This window comes from Carassius auratus, chromosome 34 (assembly GCF_003368295.1).
Source record: "Carassius auratus strain Wakin chromosome 34, ASM336829v1, whole genome shotgun sequence".
NCBI classification, from domain to species: Eukaryota; Metazoa; Chordata; class Actinopteri; order Cypriniformes; family Cyprinidae; genus Carassius; species Carassius auratus.
In genome coordinates, this window is record NC_039276.1 from 27,547,854 (window position 1) to 27,567,594 (window position 19,741).

Below are 19,741 nucleotides of genomic sequence, written 5' to 3' on the forward strand. Positions count from 1 at the left end.
TGTATATCATCTTTAATCAGTTATTTGTCTTGTATTACATAATGAAACTGGACTGTTCAGTGCCTTCAAAACAGGTTAAATGAAGGACACAAAACAAAAGATATATCACACTAGGATGGCCTTGGGCAGTGCTTGACACAGCAGCACAGAAATGCATTCTTCTGTTTGAGCAGCATCCTGGTGATGTTGGGACTGCAGAAGGAGCGTGAAACTGCGAAGGTATCCTCATGCCACCTTTCCAAAGACACATACCAGCTTGTACATCTTCTTTATCTGTTTCACATCTTCACCATCAAATACAGTGATTGCAGAATTGCTAAAATATGAAAATCTGTTTGGTTTTGTACAGGCAAGGCCATTTTATTGTTGTAATACATTTCAAACACAGTGGTAAGATGTTGTGTGGGGGGTCAACTCTGGACACATTTTTTGTTTTGGAGAAGAAAAAGCTGCTCAAATTTGGCTCAATATTTAGTTAAATCCAAGATGGAGAACATTCCAACATGGCTGATACTGAAAGTACATTGATTCTGGCTTGGCCTCATTGTGAAGTGGGTGACCAGGCAAAAACACTGAACACATTGAGTGGCAAGTACTAAATCTGATCACATTAAGAGACATACTGGCAACTTCTTACCCTTGGGCTGCCTAAGAAACCATAACTAATAAATCTTTGGTGCCTATCATATGCATATTTTCCCTACTTCATTGTATTTCAAACATTTACATACAGAGGAAAAAGAAAATAAATAAATCAAATTATACAATAAAAGATACTTGCAGAAAACCTTGTAAACAGGGAACAAAATATGTTGCATAACGAATGAAAGCAAGGAAAGTCTTAACCAGATGAGCACATTTATGAAGAGAGGGGGGCAGGATGTAGAAGACGGTTGACTCCTTCAGGGAGGAAATGTTCAGGTGGGGCAGATCCCATTCGATGGACCACTGCTGAAATATAGAGTGACATATATATATATATCAATCTGCTATGTGAGTCACAGTAAATTACTGCTGATGTAATTAACAAAATAATGAACTTAATAATCTAAAATCATTCAATAGAGAGCTCTGCCTAGAGTGTAATGGATGAACTTTGAAAATAAACAATTGTATTATAATGAGTTAAAGCTCTAATTCAACAGAAATGATGCTCTTGTAGAACTCAGCTATAATATTTCTACTATAATTTATATGAACTTGCTTTTAATCAAAACCACGACAGTCACGGTTCATGGTCTGTGTTGTTGCTGGTGCGATTGCTTGTCAGTGGGGTCCAGCAAACACGAGGCAGGACAGATAATCAGGGGTGCGTTCTCAAAAACACTGTTAGCTGACTATGGTCGTTAGTTCCAATGAACTTTATTGGTAACGACGAAACTTGCGACCATAGTTGCTTTTGGGAAGCGCAGCCCAGAGTGGATGCACCTGTGACTTTTTGCATTACCACTTTCTATATCTGCCTCATGTCCTGCTGTGTTTGTCAGATTATTGTGTGCTAATGCCCTGTCGTTGTTTTCACTGGTGTTTCTCTTGTTCCTGGGTCTGTGTGGATTTATATCAGATTACTCATTCACAGCAGATGGGTTCAGCTGGTCTCAGTCCCTGTGCTACAAGGGTCTGCTTTTGTCTGCATCACAGCATCGAACCATTTGCCTTGATTTTTTCCCCTGCATGTTTGTTGCATTCACAATTGGACCTTGAGTTTTCGTCCGTGACAAAAGACATCATTGATTCTTCTTACTTCAGGGATCTCCAGTCCTGCTCAGTCCAGACTCAACAGAGTAAATGGCTGCCGGTGACAGATTGACAGGAGTTTGTCAAATAACCTGTTTGTTTTGTCAGTAATTTTTGTAGTGTTAACGTCTATGATCTGTTTGTCTGAAGATGTTATTGGACTATAAAGATAACTGACTACAGCTCTTAAAACTATGACTGTAATCTCCAGATTTAGATAGCACTATGGGATAAAAGAGCCCAGCGATCATGGATCCAACAGATCAAGGCAAGCCTCCTGTCTCACTGATAACCTTATAACTGAAAACTGTTAGCAAAGGTACATAAATTGAATGAATAAATACATGAATGAATAATGAAATAACTGTATACTAATCTCTTTCACAGAGATGAAGCCCATCAGTTTTAGTGAAATCATTGGCAAGATTAATTAGCATGTCTGTTTTTACACTGGAATCACAAGTCGTTCACCGTTTGTATTCCCAATCCTAACATGGAAACCTGTCGGTCAGTGTCAGGGGTGGGACTACACCAGGGGGCGTGCTATTGTTGGGAAGAGACGTCACTCACAGACGATTGTTAATGAATTCCATAGTTTTTACCCCAAATGCAGCGAATGCCTTTAGCGGTGCCTTTACCAATTGCAGTCAATGGGTAGCCTGTCACACACATATTTGGGAACTATTCCTTGTTTTTGGACATTTTGCCTGCGAGTCACTGTGGATCTGTACCTTTCCCAGCCCAGCTTTCGATGCTTGATTTGTTGTGCTTATCGAAGAAGGAGTTTAGATAAGTTTAGTGGCTAGGGCTCAGATCTTCCAACAACACACTCTGGGTTCAGGTCCCTGTCGTTACACAGCTGAGAGATACAGGCCCATGACTGATCCAGAGCATCCAGAGAGAAACTGCTTGACCATTCTCAGTTAAACAGTGCATCAGCAACATTGCTCAGAAAGCTGCGATCAGTGAGGGCGGATTGAAGGGGTCAAAAAAAAACAAGAAAATGGTAAATTACATCCATCAATGGCATGCTCACATAGGAAAACAACCAGAGAACATATTATACATGGATATAAGTGGATGTTCATGATTAAAAAACTACAAAATGGCCACTTATTTACACAGCTAAAGTTAATTTTCTTTTTCCAATTGCTGTACTATGCAGCAGAAGAGAGAGCATGTGTATGTGAATTACTCATCCCAAACTTAAGTTTCTTGCACTTGAATGTCTTGTGTGTGAGAGGGACAGAACTCGCTGTCCACAGATCAGTGTTCGAAGACAAGGACCCATAGATATAATAATCCCCAAAGCCCCTCAAAAGAAAGCAAGAGCTCCCTCAGTTGAAGCTGTAATATTAACACATTGGATAAACAGATATGTGGTAATTTCCAGTGCCTATTAATGTTTGTGCTATAGAGAGCATTTACAACATGTTTTACTGCATTTAGTGTGGAATACACTTCATCCAGTGTACTGATGGAGGAGTTGCTTTAGTGTGCACACTACACGACAGACAGGAACAGCGTCACACACACATTACACACACTCCTCCTCCCCGTCCTCTCTCTTGCCCGGTTGTGCTCTCGTATCAGCAGTACGTCAGCACTCATATCACTCCCAGTCAAAACACATTTCACAATGCAGGACTATGAGTTGTGGACAAATCCAAATATTGCACATGCTATTTTGGCAAAACTGTTTGGCGAGTGAAAATCCGGGCTGAAATAGTGCAGTGTGTACCCGGCGTACCCACAGTTACAGTCACTATTTCATTGCTCAAACACTTCTAGGTTGAGCTACATTCTGCAGAAAGGTGGTCCTCCAGTAGCAGGATTCAACATATCTGCCAGGTGTATTACTACACAATAACAAGTGTAATATTATTTATTAATGCTAGCTGTTGTCTGCCTATTGTTTATCATCACCTACCTTTCAAAAGATGAATCAACAGATCCTCAGTTAACAATAAATCACTGCTAGTGTGTTACTTAGGTAAATTGAATGTTTACACACTGTTCGATGTCATATTTTGTAATACTGAAATGCAATATTTTTTCTTTTGTTTTACTCCTATAGTGTTAATGACTTTCTCAGTTGATTTTATGGAGGAGAGATAAAAACAGGGTTACCATCTGCTTCTTTTCCCCCAGCATGTACAAGGAACTCAAGCTCCAGGATATTATTTGCACTCACCCAACTCTCTTTGAGCTGGAAAGTGTTTCCCTGGGTCCATCTGAAGTCGGATCTCCTTGACAGAAAATATGGAGGTAGCTGGAGTGACAGAATTTAACATGTAATTAATACAGGCATGACATTTCAGCTGTGAATGTATGACTTTATAAATGTGCAGAAATTGTTCTGTTCAAGACTGTCCTTGCAAATGTATGTACACAGCATCACAGCTTACAAAAGATTATCTTATAAGACTATAATATAATATAATAATAATAATAATAATAATTATAATAATAATATAAGGCGGATATATTATGATTAAAATATTACTAGTATAAAATACTTACTGTCAGCCAAGTCCTGCACTTTTTCTCCCAGGTCTCTAAAATAAATGTGCCGGAGAGCCACTTCTGCACACATACGCCGCCGTGCTTCAAACTGAAAAACACACATACATCTAATGTGAAGTGTGAGTTTCTTTTCTATGTGCATGTCTACAAACGGGATCTTTCTGTTAATCCTGCAGTCAAATATAAACTGAAACCCTTCGTGATGTTGTACTACAAGTCTAAGTTATGGGTGGTGTAAACATGGTTCTCTGAATGATGGAAGACCATTAACCAGCATTCTGTTACCAGAGACAGTGAAAGCATTGGAAGACAAATATAACCAAGAAACAAAACCTACACAAGGAGTTTTCGAATCTGTCCTGGAGGCCCTCCATCCCTGCACATTTGTTATCTCTCCCTTAACTAACACACCAGATTCACTTCACCAGCTCATTAGTAGAGACTACAAGACCTGAATTGAGTAATTGGGTTTGTCTGACAAGTGAGAAATACAAAATGTGCAGTCCTGAGGGTCCTCCAGGACAGGTCTGAAAAACCCTGCAAATCCACTTCATTTTCAGCGTTTATTTGCGCATCTTCTCTATTAACAACGGCTCTGTGTAGTAACAGCTGCTCTATGTGAAATCACCCACCTGATGGAATAAACCGCTGATTAGAGAACCGGCTTTACTGACGAGATGCGCAGTAACGATCGGCCGATCGTGATCGGAGCAGCCCTACTTATAATGTACAACGTGATACTTTATTTTCCTTTCTTGGATTGATTATTTCATGGAAAAAATTTACTGATGAGGATTTAGCTTGCTTTGGCTGCCTTTATGTACCAATGAAGGTTTATAGTTGTATATGCCTTGTTATTGTTAGTTATTCATTAACCTTTATTGTATTTTTTGTCTTCCAGACCAATGCCTCTACTGCCTGTAATTAATTAATTAATACCCACCTGTGAAATACCTGCACCTCTCTGGCTTACCTTATATCAGTACATCACCTGAACCTGATCACCTGTCTCCTCATCCTTAAATAATATTGTGCTCTTTCCAGCATGCAGGGGGTTCTCTCATCCAATCAGATCCTGACAGTAAAATTCTTTTTTAGAGAACAAAACCTCCAAAGTTCTGTTCCACCCATCATACATCCTTTGCTCACACTTGCCAGCCAAATTATTTCCGTAATGGTCAACAGGGTCAGCGTCCTCTTTTGAACCCAGACTGGTTCTTGTTCAGTGACAGAAAAGCAGAGAGCTGACTGAAGACTCCACATCATATGTTCTTATTCTGCTTGACTTGCAGCATCTTGACTCTTCTTGTCAGAATATGCAGAACAGCTACCTGTCAAATCTTTTTTAATTTCAAGATTGGACTACTGCAATGCTCTACTGGTGTGTCTTCCAACAAGTGCAACTCAGTCTGAGTAGATGATCCAGAACACAGCAGGATAGCTTACTCTCTGCTGCAAGCTTCACCTCTAATCAACCGTCTATGCCAGCACACTGCTGATCCACCTCCACCACTGTGGTCTCCACCTACCAAGCTTTCTGCTCCGTATTCCAGCGTTTCATTAATGAGGTGTTCTGGGAGTACCTACAAAATTTCTTAATAAATGTACATTAATGATATCCTCATATACTCCCAGAATGAGATAGACCTTTGTCATCATGTGGTGCTGCCACTTGGCAGACTGAGGCAGAACCGGGGAGAGCCAAAGTGGTGGAGAGACAAGGAAGCCTGGTGGAGGAACAATGGGTCAACAGGGCATCTAGTGGAGTCTAGGGCTCAGAGGCTCGAGGTGAAGCCAGGGGATTTACACACCTAGGCAGAGCTGGCAAATTGGCTGAGGGGAGCCAGCAGAGACATGGCTGTAAAACTGCCTTTATTTTAAAAAAGGAAGGAGAGAGAATGAGGCTGGACGAGAACAATGTTGCTGAATGAGACTTGGAACTAGCTGACAGGGGATTCATGTGAAACCAGTTGAACAGAAGATTCAAAGCTGGTTGGAATCTAAAAAGAGTATTTAAATCGAGTATCTAAACAGAGTGACTATACAGCGGAAGAGGATTGGCGAGGAAGGATGTTGCTCAAGGGTAGAAACAAGGACAGGAACTGTGTCACTCAAGTCAATCAGCCTCTCCAGGCAGTCCAATTCTACCAAAATTTCCTCTGGGATGGTCATGGGCACCTGCTCAAACACCTGTTCAGACTTTGCTGAAGCCTCGGGATCCAGGGGAGAAAATGGCTCTCGCACATGGTCCATGGCAGGCATAGTTGGGTTCAGGGTCTGTGGCATGTAATGATTTCTGACTCTTGTTGATGGGAGTGGGCTATAGCTGTGTTGTGAGTACCTAGAATACCAAAATCAACTGCGGGCGGCAGATCCTTTTCCTATTTGGCGCCTAAACTCTGGAATAACCTACCTAACATTGTTCGGGAGGCAGACACACTCTTGCAGTTTAAATCTAGATTATAGACCCATCTCTTTAACCTGGCTTACACATAACATACTAATATGCTTTTAATATCCATTAGGCTGCATTAATTAGGTAAACCGGAACCGGAAACACTTCACATAACACCGTACTTGCTACATCATTAGAAGAATGGCATCTACGCTAATATTTGTCTGTTTCTCTCTTGTTCCGAGGTCACCGTAGCCACCAGATCCAGTCTGTGTCCAGATCAGAGGGTCACTGCAGTCACCCGGATCCAGTACGTATCCAGACCAGATGGTGGATCAGCACCTAGAAAGGACCTCTACTGCCCTGAAAGACAGCGGAGACCAGGACAACTAGAGCCCCAGATACAGATCCCCTGTAAAGACCTTGTCTCAGAGGAGCACCAGGACAAGACCACAGGAAACGGATGATTCTTCTGCACAATCTGACTTTGCTGCAGCCTGGAATTGAACTACTGGTTTCGTCTGGTCAGAGGAGAACTGACCCCCAACTGAGCCTGGTTTCTCCCAAGGTTTTTCTCTCCATTCTGTCACCGATGGAGTTTCGGTTCCTTGCCGCTGTCGCCTCTGGCTTGCTTAGTTGGGGTCACTTCATCTACAGCGATATCGTTGACTTGATTGCAAATAAATGCACAGACACTATTTAAACTGAACAGAGATGACATAACTGAATTCAATGATGAACTGCCTTTAACTATCATTCTGCATTATTGAGACACTGTTTTCCAAATGAATGTTGTTCAGTTGCTTTGACGCAATGTATTTTGTTTAAAGCGCTATATAATAAAGGTGACTTGACTTGTGATGTTGTCCTTCACCTCACCAATGCTAAATTGTGAACCACACACAGGCAAAGCACAATATCCAGAAACTTAGCCAGGGCCTGCTGGAATCTTGTCCTGGCATCCAATGGCCAATGTTCCCATCCAGCTCTCTCCAAAAACAGTCATAGAGTCATCCCACAAGGTCTGGTGACAATATTCCAAATACTCCATGGTCTCCTAAATTTTCCAGCCATCTTGAATAATGGAACACAGAATAATTTGTTGTCCAAGAAAAACTTCTGCTAGATCCATATTTAGGGTCTGACAAGGATGAGTTTGAGCAGGATCTAGTTGCAGCAGTGAAACAGCAGTTCAACAATAACTCAGTTAAATTTAAATCAGTCCTTCTCAGGAGAGAGAGAGAAACACAAGAACAGAACAACCACTTGACACTGACTAAGAACTGACAACAAACTAAACTAAACAGGAAGTATGTACAGGGAGAATATATACACAGAGACTAAATGAGTGCGTTTACAAGGGGCAGGTGGACACACTAGATTACTAACTACTATAAAAGAAGACGGGAAATAAACACAGGAATTGGACACACAAATATAAATCGTAACAAAACATTACATTTAAACTGATGAAGATGAACTTTGTATAAATGACAGCACAGATAATAATCCTGAATTTCCTTTATTAGTCTTGACTGACTGTAAACATATAATCTGGACAGATGGCTCAATTTATTAAGTACTCAAGTATCTTTGATAATAATGAACATACTAAAATGGAGAAGTAAAAATGTAAATCATTAAAGTAGACATCAATAAAAAACTTTTTAATGTTTAGGTATTTCTTCGCAAGGGTAAAATTAAATGCATACTTTACCTGTAATAACTGGCATAGTAGATCATGACCGTCATTGGTGATCCTGTAGAACAAAATCACACAAAACATATTATAGCTATAGCTTTCCCATCTCCATGTTAACTAATTTTAATAGTTATATCACATGTGGGCAGCACTGAAACATCTTTTTTATCTTGTTGGTCCAGCTTTAATTCTGTCAGGTAGAACAGGAGTCGTTACAATCTTTAATAAGTGATAGCCACGATGCAAACCACCAGGGTATTAGTGGGTATTAGGATTTTCTTCCTACAAAAACTGTTATCTAGGAGTTAACAATAAAGATCATTTACAGATCCACAGAAATATACAATACCACAAACAGAAAGGATTATCACACACACACACACACACACACACACACACCTGGGTGCATGTGTGATCAGAGGTGCCCCATCATAATGAGGAAAGTTGTGTGAAAGGAAGCTTTCATTGGTGTTGATTCCTGGCCAAGACTCCTCAGTAGGAGTACCTGGAGATGACATACAAGATTGTAATCAAAACAGACCGTCAGCTACTCTCCAAGACATTAGAGTCAGCTATAGATCAAAATAAAGAAGCTGTGGCTTTGCAAACCATGTTCTACTGTAATGGGATCTTGTAGCTTATTACACTGGCAGAACATAAGACTTTTTAAACTCAATTATGAGATCAGTATCATTTAGAGACATGGTGTAGACCAGTGGTTCCCAACCTTTTCTACTCGCGGCCCACACAACCAAACACATATGTGTGCGTGGCCCACTGCAAAAAAATAACTGACCCCGCTATTGTTGGGTTAATAACTTACAACTCAGAAGCTAGATTGTTAACTGTCTTTACTGAATGAACTGGCAATAAACAGAAAAAAACTCGGGCTGGCACCGCTCAGCACAACTGCTATTGTTCTGTAGCATATGCAGCAGAAATATCTAAGATACGGTTTATTCTTAAACCCATCGGCGAGCTCGAATAGTGGAAGCATAGTTACAGTTTCATATTATTTTTTGTTATTTAATTATATATATATATATATATATATATATATATATATATATATATATATATGAAATGATGTTATTATGCTATGACTTAGACATTTTTTACATATATTACCAATATTATTATGTCTTTTAGTAGTAATCGGTGGCCCACCTGCAATACCACCGCAGACCACAGGTTGGAAACCACTGATGTAGACCATATTTTACTGTGTATTTCATTTAAAAGCAAACAAGTAAAAAAATCATACAAATATTCAAATAAACATTTAACAATAAACACAGTACACTTAGTAAAGACAAAATACTATAATAGAATGAAGCGTCAACCAATTTCAACACACTTTCCTGGATGTCTCTAGTGAGTCTAAAGAGCTTGATTCACTGGTTAAAGTGCATTCAATTAGCTTTGGAGAAACAGAAACAGGTCTGGACACCCCTGTACTCAATTCTGAACAAAACTAAACCTGGTTTCACGTGTCCTCTTTATTATGCTTGCCCATTTGGCACAAGTTTGTTGAATAGGGGGTTGCATTTCTAATACTTGCTAAAGACATTTAATATAAAGTAGGTCCACTTGAGGTAGGTGCAAATTGGCATATAATATGCAAACATGGAAAAACTGTTTGTAGCATGAAAAGCCAAAAATGAACAACAAAAATAAAGAAAATACATTGTTGATGTATGCAGTAATAGACTGTGAAAAAAAAAATAAAACAGGAACAAATCAAAAACATAGTCAGTAACAGTTAGAAAACAAACTTTCTGCATCAAAACTCATGGTACTATTGGGACAAATTAGCAAAAAACAAAAAGCTTAGTAACGGCATAACCCCAGAGCTCTTACCCAATATACGAAATATAAGATGAAGTTCATCCTCCACTGTTGACCCAGGGAAAAGGGGACGTCCTGTGATCATTTCATAGAATATACAACCTACACCCCTGTATTAATAAAAACAAAGCAGAGAGACAAAAAATAATGATTTGTCTTTTTAACCCATGTATAAAAGTCATTATCCAGGCTGATAAAAGAGTGGGCAGGATCTCTGATGTGTTCTCCCAGATTAAGCAATGCCAGCTAAACTCTCTGTAGCAAGGAATGAGCTGAAGAGCTAATCTAGTCATCAGAGTAACATCCAGTCTGTACACACAGTCATGCACACAATCTTGGGTTTTCTTGCAAATATCAACTCAACTCAAATCGTAAAGGCACATTGATATGTAAGGCAGAATCATGTTACTTGTGCACAAGATTTGGTTAACTAAACACTAACGCAAGCTAGTCTAATAAACATACATACATACAATCACTCATACAGGGGAAAGGGCAAATGGGATTTGATGGATGACACCCTCAGGAAAACCAGAGTCAGAGTCACCGGAGTAAACCATCAGTGCTGTTTAGAACGGGGTCTATAGCTTACACTAAACCTCTGTTTCGTTTAGTTAAATGTACGATACATGCATTTCCTTGTCCTGGAATGAGCGTCTGGAAGCAAAGTCTTGATGGTTTGGAGGTTGGGATAGATTGATTGAACCGGAAATCCAGCTGCTTTGATTTGAACTCTTTCTCACAACAGACACGGAAGAGAAGACAATGCTGAATAAAGTCGTTGTTTTTGCTATATTTGGACCAAAATGTATTTTCGGTGCTTCAAAATATTCTAACGGACCCTCTGATGTCACATGAACTACTTTGATGATGTTTTTCTTCCCTTTCTGGACATGGACAGTAGACCGTACACACAGCTTCAATGGAGGGACTGAGAGCTCTCAGACTAAATCTAAAATATCTTAAACTGTGTTCAGAAGATAAACGGAGGTCTTATGGGTTTGGAACGACATGAGGGTGAGTTATTAATGACATAATTTAGATTTTTGGCTGAACTAACCCTTTAAGTTGTCAATCTTCAACCCGGAAGAACTAGATCAGAACTTCACCTCCATCTACACTTGTTCCGGTATTCAGTAATGCGATATATCACGGTAATGAATATGCACAATATTGTTATCGTGGACACTTATAAATACCGCAAATAATTATATATTACAAATTATTCAGAATTTGAAATGCATTTTAAGAAAACTATTCCAATGAACTGGTCAAAATGCAGAACACCGCTGTATGCTGCTTGAAAGCGTGTGTGCTCTGATGTAAACAAGCGCACATGAGAAGCACATGAGGAGCACATGAGGAACACATGAGGAACACATGAGAAGCACATGAGGAGCACATGAGGAGCACATGAGGAGCACATGAGGAACACGAGGAACACATGAGGAACACATGAGGAACACATGAGAAGCACATGGAGGAACATGAGGAGCACATGAGAAGCACATGAGAAGCACATGAGAAGCACATGGAGGAACACGAGGAACACGAGGAACACATGAGGAACACATGAGGAGCACATGAGGAGCACATGAGAAGCACATGAGAAGCACATGGAGGAACACGAGGAACACGAGGAACACATGAGGAACACATGAGGAGCACATGAGAAGCACATGAGAAGCACATGAGAAGCACATGGAGGAACACACGAGGAACATGAGGAACACAAGGAACACATGAGGAACACTTAGTTATTTAACCTTTTATACTATATTATACTATATTTTGAGCACTTTTTAAAACAAAATTTCAATTTCCTTATACCGTGATAAAAGCATGAGCAATTAATCGCAACAAGAAAATTTGATCCTGGCATATCCCTACCTCCATCTATCTATCGATCCATCTAGACTTTGATCTGAGACCTCATTTAACGGCTAAGACTAGGTGAGAACCGTGCAGTGTCTAACCCAAGCAGAGGTTTGTGATGAGCTGTGAGTCCTCTGTCCCCAGGGCTGATGCTTCTGATCAGGAGACTGAGACTGACTCATGTTTCACAGGATCATTCCTCTGTTTCTGATCCGGCTTCACTCATTTACTCTTACTTTCTCGGTCCAGATTACCCATGTATCTGTGATATAGTATGTATATGTTTGTTTAAACTAGTTCATGTGTTTGTGTTTTAGTTTAATAAAGAAAAATCCTTTAACGAGCCGATGTTGCTACATGCTCTAATTAATTAGTAGTGTAAGAAAGTTATTTTCTCTGGCCACAAAAAATCTTAAGAGTTTATATAAAATTAGACTGAACAGATTAGTTGATATTCATTCTGGCAGCTGATCTAATTATTTATAATGAATTATTTTATCATTAATTAGCCTTGCAGTGGCTACCAGTTACAGCTGGCACAAGTTCAAGACATTGATGCGTCTATAAAGAATAGACTCAGCACTCATCTCTTAAAAATCTGTCTTTCTCTTTACTTATTCCTTCTCTTTCTAGCTTGTACTTATTTGAACAAGGCCTAAAACTTGGCATTACAAGCTGTTCCTGTGTCTGTTTGCCTCTTTAAGAAGAATAGCTTCATGTATCCCACAATTGTAAGTCACTCTGGGTAAAAGCATCTGCAAAATGACTAAATGACTGAATGTAATTATAACCAGTTATTTATTCATAATTCTCTTTTGAGCTAATCGAGGTAGTTAATCCAAACTTGAAACAAGGTATTTTGCCTACAAAGGTTCACTAGTGTTCATGAGAGCAACACAAAAGGTCTGAGTGTGTAAGTGTGTATGCGTCTCACCAGATGTCAAGAGAGGTGGAGTAATCTGTAGATCCCAGCAGCACATCAGGAGGTCTGTACCAGAGAGTCACTACTTCATTAGAGAAGGTCTTTGTGGGAACTGACTTCGCACGCGCAAGGCCTACAGCACACAAACAAACCATCAGACTCTCCCCTACAGTGAATGTAGGTTTCTGGATATGCTCTCTGTTAAGAAAGAGATAAGTATTTGTGTATGTGAGTGATGAAGCGTACCGAAGTCAGCGAGTTTGAGCTCCCCCCTGTCACTGATGAGAAGGTTCTGAGGTTTGAGATCTCTGTGCAAAACTTTCTGCCGATGGCAATAAGCTAGACCTCGCAATAGTTGAAACAGGAAAATCTGTAAGGTGGCAACAACAAATACAAAATAGTCATTCCAAAATCAGGTGCTTGCCACTGGTGTTTGTCTTCCAAAAGATTTTAATAATGTGCATTTAACAATGAACTTGAGTCCACAGAGATTAAAGTGTGTACATGGCTTTGCTTTCGTATATCCTTAATCTACATGACAGCTGCTTGTTCTCTTCCCAGTTTTCTTGTTTCTTTGCTAGTTTTGCCCTGTATCCTCCTGCTTATAATTCCCACAGTATTAAAAGATACATCCCACTTTGCACGGTATTGTTTGTGCACTATATTCCTCAACTATATCCCATCTTCTGATGCCATTTTTTGAATTAAGTCTCTGTTTTGCTTCCATTATGTTGCCAGTTTTTATTTGATATGTTGAATTAATTATATTTTATTGATTTGATTATCTTTCACATGTATTAAATCAATGTCTTGTCTTTAATCGATTAGTAGTGTTCCTGTGGATCAAGTGGTAGAGCATCAGCACAAGGTTGTGGGTTCGATTCCCAGGGAACACAGGTTAGGTAAAAACTGTTAGCCTGAATTTACTGTAAGTGGCTTTGGATAGTAGTGTCTGCTAAATGCATACATTAATTTACATTTATAAAATGTCTTTGCTTCTGTAGCCAAAGGCTTCTACAAAATATTATTTTATTTCTCAATGACTTTCCCTCATGCATTCTTTTTTAAGTATGATTTGTTTAGGATAATAACATACAAATTTTAAACTAAACTTTAAAATGTTAAAACAATGAAACGGTTATATCTGGCAGATATATGTGTTCGCCCCTCACCTTTACATTATAAACGCTCATTATGCTCCCACAGTCATCCAAATACTGTTTGAGGTCCCTCTCCTGGAAAAGACACACATGAGTTAGATTAGGTGGACACAATCAGAAATAGAGAGCTGAACAGAACATATGCAGGTCACCCACCAAGTACTCGAAGACTAGAGTAAGGCACTTCTCTGTGTGAATGATGTCGTGGAGGGTGACAATGTTGGCATGTTTCAGGTTCTTCAGAAGAGACACTAACAGAGAGAGAAATATGAAAACACTACACGTACAGCCTGGCACTGTTACTGCAGTCCACTGGGGGAATTGGGTTAAATAATGCATTGATTATTTTCAGTCTCTTTAATGCATCTGAACAGCACTGTACCTTCTCGTATGGCGGTGCAAGGAGCGCCTTCTTCATACTCCAGCCTGATTTCTTTCAGAGCCACTAGATTATCCGTTAGTTTACTACGACCCTTGAACACTGTGGCATATGTGCCCTGCACACCGACAAACACATACAGTATGCTGCTCACTACTGTTAATGATGTGTAATCACATGTATTTATATAAAGGGCAAGCTGTAAGATCATCAGAAAAGAACAATATCTGAACTAGTGTTGGGGTAACACATTACAGTATTCATTTAATTTGAAACTGTATCACAAACTGTGGTGAGATTGTCAGTATCTCACCTCTCCCACTTTTTCCAGTTTGATATACGTCTCTAATTTGCCAAATCCGATTTCTGACTGAAAAGAAGAACAGATCTCAGTAATTAGCTGGTTGTGTCATCAGCAGGACTTTGTTAGCAGTGGGGTTTCAGTCAAAGACAAGGCATATGATGGTTTTTGTCTATGACATAATGTAAACGTTAAAAGAAAGTGTAATGAACCTCAAAAGATCTGACTTTCAGAGTTATTTGTGTTTATGTATTGATTTATTATATTTATGTACAAGAAAGAAGGAGGTGTATAGAATAAATTGTACTAAAAAAGTTTATATAGTACACTATTTTACAGCTTTAATGCCTGTTCACACCAGCATGAAAAACAAAGGCAGCCGTACAATATGATATTGTAGAAAGGACAAGATGATAATATACCCTATTTGTATTTTTTAATAGATTTTCTTATTTTTGTCTCAGTATTTGTGTATGAGTGCTCATAAAACACAAGGGCAGCTTCAGTTTTCTAATCTTATGAAAAAAAAACAGCATTTATATGTTTTTAACATGTTCTGCGTGACTTCCTTCAGAAATACGTTCGAGCTCTGATTGGGTCAGCGGTTCCTGTGTTGTGATTCGACACCAGCTTACAGTACCCTGTCCTCCTGAAACAGATTGGGCTAGAACACACATGCTGGAGATGTACTTATAATCACAGGAGCGTTTTTTTACTGACGAGATGTGCATGAAAACCACATTCGTTTTTTTGCACAGCCCTAACATCTAGGCCACGCCCCCTGTTTGTGTATTCATGTGGGCGTAGGTTACTCATAAATCTGTTTTAGTGACGTTATTACTGCAGGAACTAGAGGGATGTAGTCCAAACGGGTCGTTCGAAATCAAATATCTCGCTTGGCATTGACCTTTGAGCTTTAGACTTTTACAAATATTATTTATACTCTAACAACAACATTACACACTAACTAAAGTTTAAAACACGGGATCACGAAGAAGGGGACCTTTAAAGACTAATCGATAGCAGAATGAATGCATTCAATACATGGCAAAGCACAAAGGCAACATGATGGCTACCTATAGCAAACAATCAGGGTCACATGACAAGAACCAACCAATGAGGAAACAAGACACATGACTAGGACAACCAATCAGAATATGACACATGAACCAAAGAACCAATCAGAACATAACACACAGACAAAATAATAGACATGAAAACATGAACCTGAACATCACAGTCTGATGCAGTGTTTGCTTGTTTGTTTTATATTTATGATTTAGTTTTAATCCAAATGATGCACTAATGGAGTGGAAAGCAGATCTAGATCATGCAACAGAAGTGTGCCCTCTCGGACTCTCTCTCACTCTCCTTTACGTCAAAGAACTTTAGTAACTTGTGCATTGTTTTACTTACCTTTGACCTATTCGACTGAACTACAAACTTTCCAGTGATGTCTGGGAGATATTTACTCGACAAGCTTGTGCATCAGTGCATCCACTCGCTTTGCTTATCAACTCATGCACATCCGCTATACAACTGAATATTGAATGTTTAGCATTATATTAATTACTTATATGTACTTCATATGCATCCTAAATCTCTAATAACTGTTCAGTTTCGGTGCATCCCTCGTGTGCATTTATTCAAAGTTTCTCAAAAGTACATTATACAGTACATTATACAAATACAAGAGTACTAATACAAGAGAGCCGCTAGCAGATTTCTCCTGTGCTATTTACTGTCATTTAGCAAAATAGTCTGTTCATAGTGCCACCAAGTAAAAGTTTTATTTAACCATTTTTGAAGCATCTCAAAAATGGCTGTTTTTCTGCAGTTGTATAACAATGGAAAGAGGAAAACACTGTTCATTCAAATTAAAATGTTTATACTACACAACTTTGCACCAATCATTCATCTTTGTGTGAACAGACCTTGAAATTGGTGTACCTTGCCTGAGGCAAAACAAATAAAATAAAAATAAACTGTTAGGAAGTTTTATGATACACATACAACATATCTTCAAATCTTACCTTTAAGGTAAAAGCATTTCTTTAAATCAAAATTTTAGACCAATCACCTGCAACACCTGACTCTTTATGTGGAGACACTGTGTGAAAATGTAAAAACACATTCGAAAACGACCCTTGACCGTACTTCTATTGTCTGTTTTTATTTGACTTGAAAGAAACCTTTGCTATTTTCCAAACTGATAATTTTAGAAAAAGTGACTGATGATAATTCACCATCACTCTGAAGACCAGACCTCTGTATGTGTATTTGATACAAACTGCCTCAATAACTAACACCATGATCAGTCTTAATTTCACGGTGATTAAAAAACACCTTGCCTTTCATCTCCCACTTATTTTAAACATTTATTAACAAATATATTCATTTAAATTTTGTCAGTGTTGGCAATACTAATATTCTTCAATCCTCAAGGTGAATTTTAAGATTATGGCAATGACCGTATCAAATAATGCCATTCAAACCAAGCGAGAACAGACCTCGATATATATAATGTGTAGAACTGAAATACACTCTGAACATCTGATGATGTCACATTAATAGATCATGGCAAAGACAAACTCACAAGTGACGTTCTGCGAAATCTTCGACTTAGAGGTTTGTCAAATGGGGGGCTGTTTTTGGCAAACTTCTTCAGGTAACCCTCTGGCAAACGAATATCTGCTGGCAGCGAGAGACGTTTATTGATATCCTGAAAAGGAAATGGAAGGGAAGAAAATAAATAATGTGCCAAAGAGCAGTTGATTGGGGCAGCACTCTTGAAGGATATATCTTAAAGGAATGCTGATGGAAGTGCACTTAGACAACTTTATCATGAGCTAACATTAGCAAAAACTACGATCAAAGAAAGACAATGAAAAGCTGCCAACAAACAGTAGCTAATTCTGTCTGGAAGCTTTCAAGAGGAATAAACATCAGTAAATTCTGATGTAAAGTCATTCACACAAAAACTAAGGAATGAAGTGTTGATTAAACTGGTTAAACTAAAATCTCAAAAAACACAGGACTATAGCTGAGATGGGCATAAAACAAGCTATTGCTGCATAAATGTGACCTCTCTGCTGGGGAAGGAGTGGGAGTTAGAACAAGAAGTGGAGAAGCACCAGATAGATATAGTTGGCCTCACTGTACACAGAGTCATGACTCTCTACACAAATGCCTGGGTAGGGGTCTCTCCATCTATGAGTCGAGCGAGAAGTGTGAAGAATCACAGGTGTGGGAATCACAAGTCTCCAACTCAACGCCATTGTTTTGGGGTTTAGACCAATGGATGATAGGGTTACATCAATATGACCCAGTGAAACAGAGGGGAAGGCTCTTACTGTGTTCTGTGCTTATATCTGGCCTTCTTTCAGACCCATGGGACCCTGTAAAGGGTACTACCTTGTGAATCCATAGTATTGACGAGAAACTTCAACACTAATGTTGGTGACAGCTGAGGGGTCTGGAGGGGAATAAACAGAAAGAACAGCTTGCCTGATCTAACCTGATTGGTGTTTAGTTGCTGGACTTTTGTGCATGGCATTGGTCATAACAAACACCATGTTCAAACATATGGTGAATCATAAGTGTGCCTGGTAAAGACCGGCTTAAGCTGAACGGCTGGAAATCGATCAAAACTCAAGATGAGCTATTCTTCATTTCCCAGGGAAAGCTGTAGGCCTACATGCTTCTCAGTCTACCTGGGAAAGCCTAAGCCAGAGTGCTGCAAAGGCATTCTGTCCCAGAACACTGGAACAGATCTTTACCCTAGTAAGGATCCTGGAAAGGGGCATGGGAGTTTGCTCATCTAGTCTACATGTTTTGGAGACTTGGAGAAGTCCTATGACAGGGTTTCTTGGGGTGTCTTGAGGGAGTCACTGCAGGAGTTTGGGGCAATGGTACGGCTTATGCGGGTCTTTCGGTCACTTAACAATCAGTGCAAGTCGTGTGTTTTCTATATTCACAGCAGTAAGACCCAGTCCCAGTTAGTGTTGGATTCTGTCAGGACTGCCCTTGTCAAAGGGGGTGTCCAGTTTGGGGGCTTTAGGGTGGCATTGCTGCTGTTTGCAGATTAAAACATCTCAACGCCATTTGATGTTCAACATCCTGTCAAAATAGCAGAGCTTACCCTTTAAATTATATAGCAAATAATAGTTTTTATATAAATGTTCCAAATCAAACATCCCCAATATTTTCTTATCCATGAATCACCTTTTCCCTGATTTTTTCACATATGAAAGGACACAGTCTTCCGAACTCAAAACTTGCTTGTTAAAACAGTTATTCAAACACACACACACACACACACACACATACATATATTATATATATATATACACACACACATACATATATTATATATATATATACACACACTGGGGCTCGAAAGTTTGGGCACTCCTTGCAGAATCTGTGAAAATGTGAGTAATTTTCAAAACATTATAGAGATCATACTAAATGCATGTTATGGTGAAAACTTTTGGAATTTGAAGATCAAGGTAAATTGTACTTAATTTGTGTACCGGGAAACATACAAGTATCTTCTGTTGCTTACGCAGGGCAGAACTAAATGGAAAAAAATCATATTTCAATAAAAATAAGACAAATTTGGCCATCTTCATCTATTCAAAAGTTTTCACCCCCAGCTCTTAATGCATCTTGTTTCCTTCTGGAGCATCAGTGAATTTTTGAATCTTTTTAAATAGTTATGTTTGAGTCCCTCAAATGTCCTCAGTGTGATAAGATGTATCTCAAAATCATAAAGTCCCTGCTGGAAAGGGTTCAAATATGCAAAGATGCTGGAAAACTGAAGAATCAGCAGGAGCTTAAAGATTTTTCTGAAGAACGCTGCTCAGTTTAACTGTTCAGAACAAACAAGGGACT

At 39.1% G+C, this 19,741-nt stretch overlaps 1 protein-coding gene across 2 annotated transcripts in view; it reads right to left on the reverse strand.

Moving 5' to 3' along the window:
• Positions 1-249: 249 nt before the first annotated feature.
• LOC113053682 (cyclin-dependent kinase 16) overlaps positions 250-19,741 on the reverse strand; it is a 55,288-nt gene continuing 35,796 nt past the window's right edge. Inside the window, exons 4-16 of one of the 2 annotated variants that reach the window (XM_026218866.1) lie at positions 17,442-17,567; positions 14,858-14,914; positions 14,548-14,662; positions 14,322-14,416; positions 14,178-14,240; positions 13,252-13,375; positions 13,018-13,138; positions 10,221-10,318; positions 8,760-8,865; positions 8,376-8,418; positions 4,261-4,351; positions 3,932-4,009; positions 250-948 (exon numbers count right to left, since the gene is read on the reverse strand). In XM_026218866.1, the coding sequence (XP_026074651.1) occupies positions 860-948; positions 3,932-4,009; positions 4,261-4,351; positions 8,376-8,418; positions 8,760-8,865; positions 10,221-10,318; positions 13,018-13,138; positions 13,252-13,375; positions 14,178-14,240; positions 14,322-14,416; positions 14,548-14,662; positions 14,858-14,914; positions 17,442-17,567 (1,206 nt within the window). In that variant the 3' untranslated portion in view covers positions 250-859. Of the gene's footprint in view, positions 952-3,931; positions 4,010-4,260; positions 4,352-8,375; positions 8,419-8,759; positions 8,866-10,220; positions 10,319-13,017; positions 13,139-13,251; positions 13,376-14,177; positions 14,241-14,321; positions 14,417-14,547; positions 14,663-14,857; positions 14,915-17,441; positions 17,568-19,741 lie in introns of both variants that reach the window. The other variant, XM_026218865.1, reaches the window with a different exon arrangement.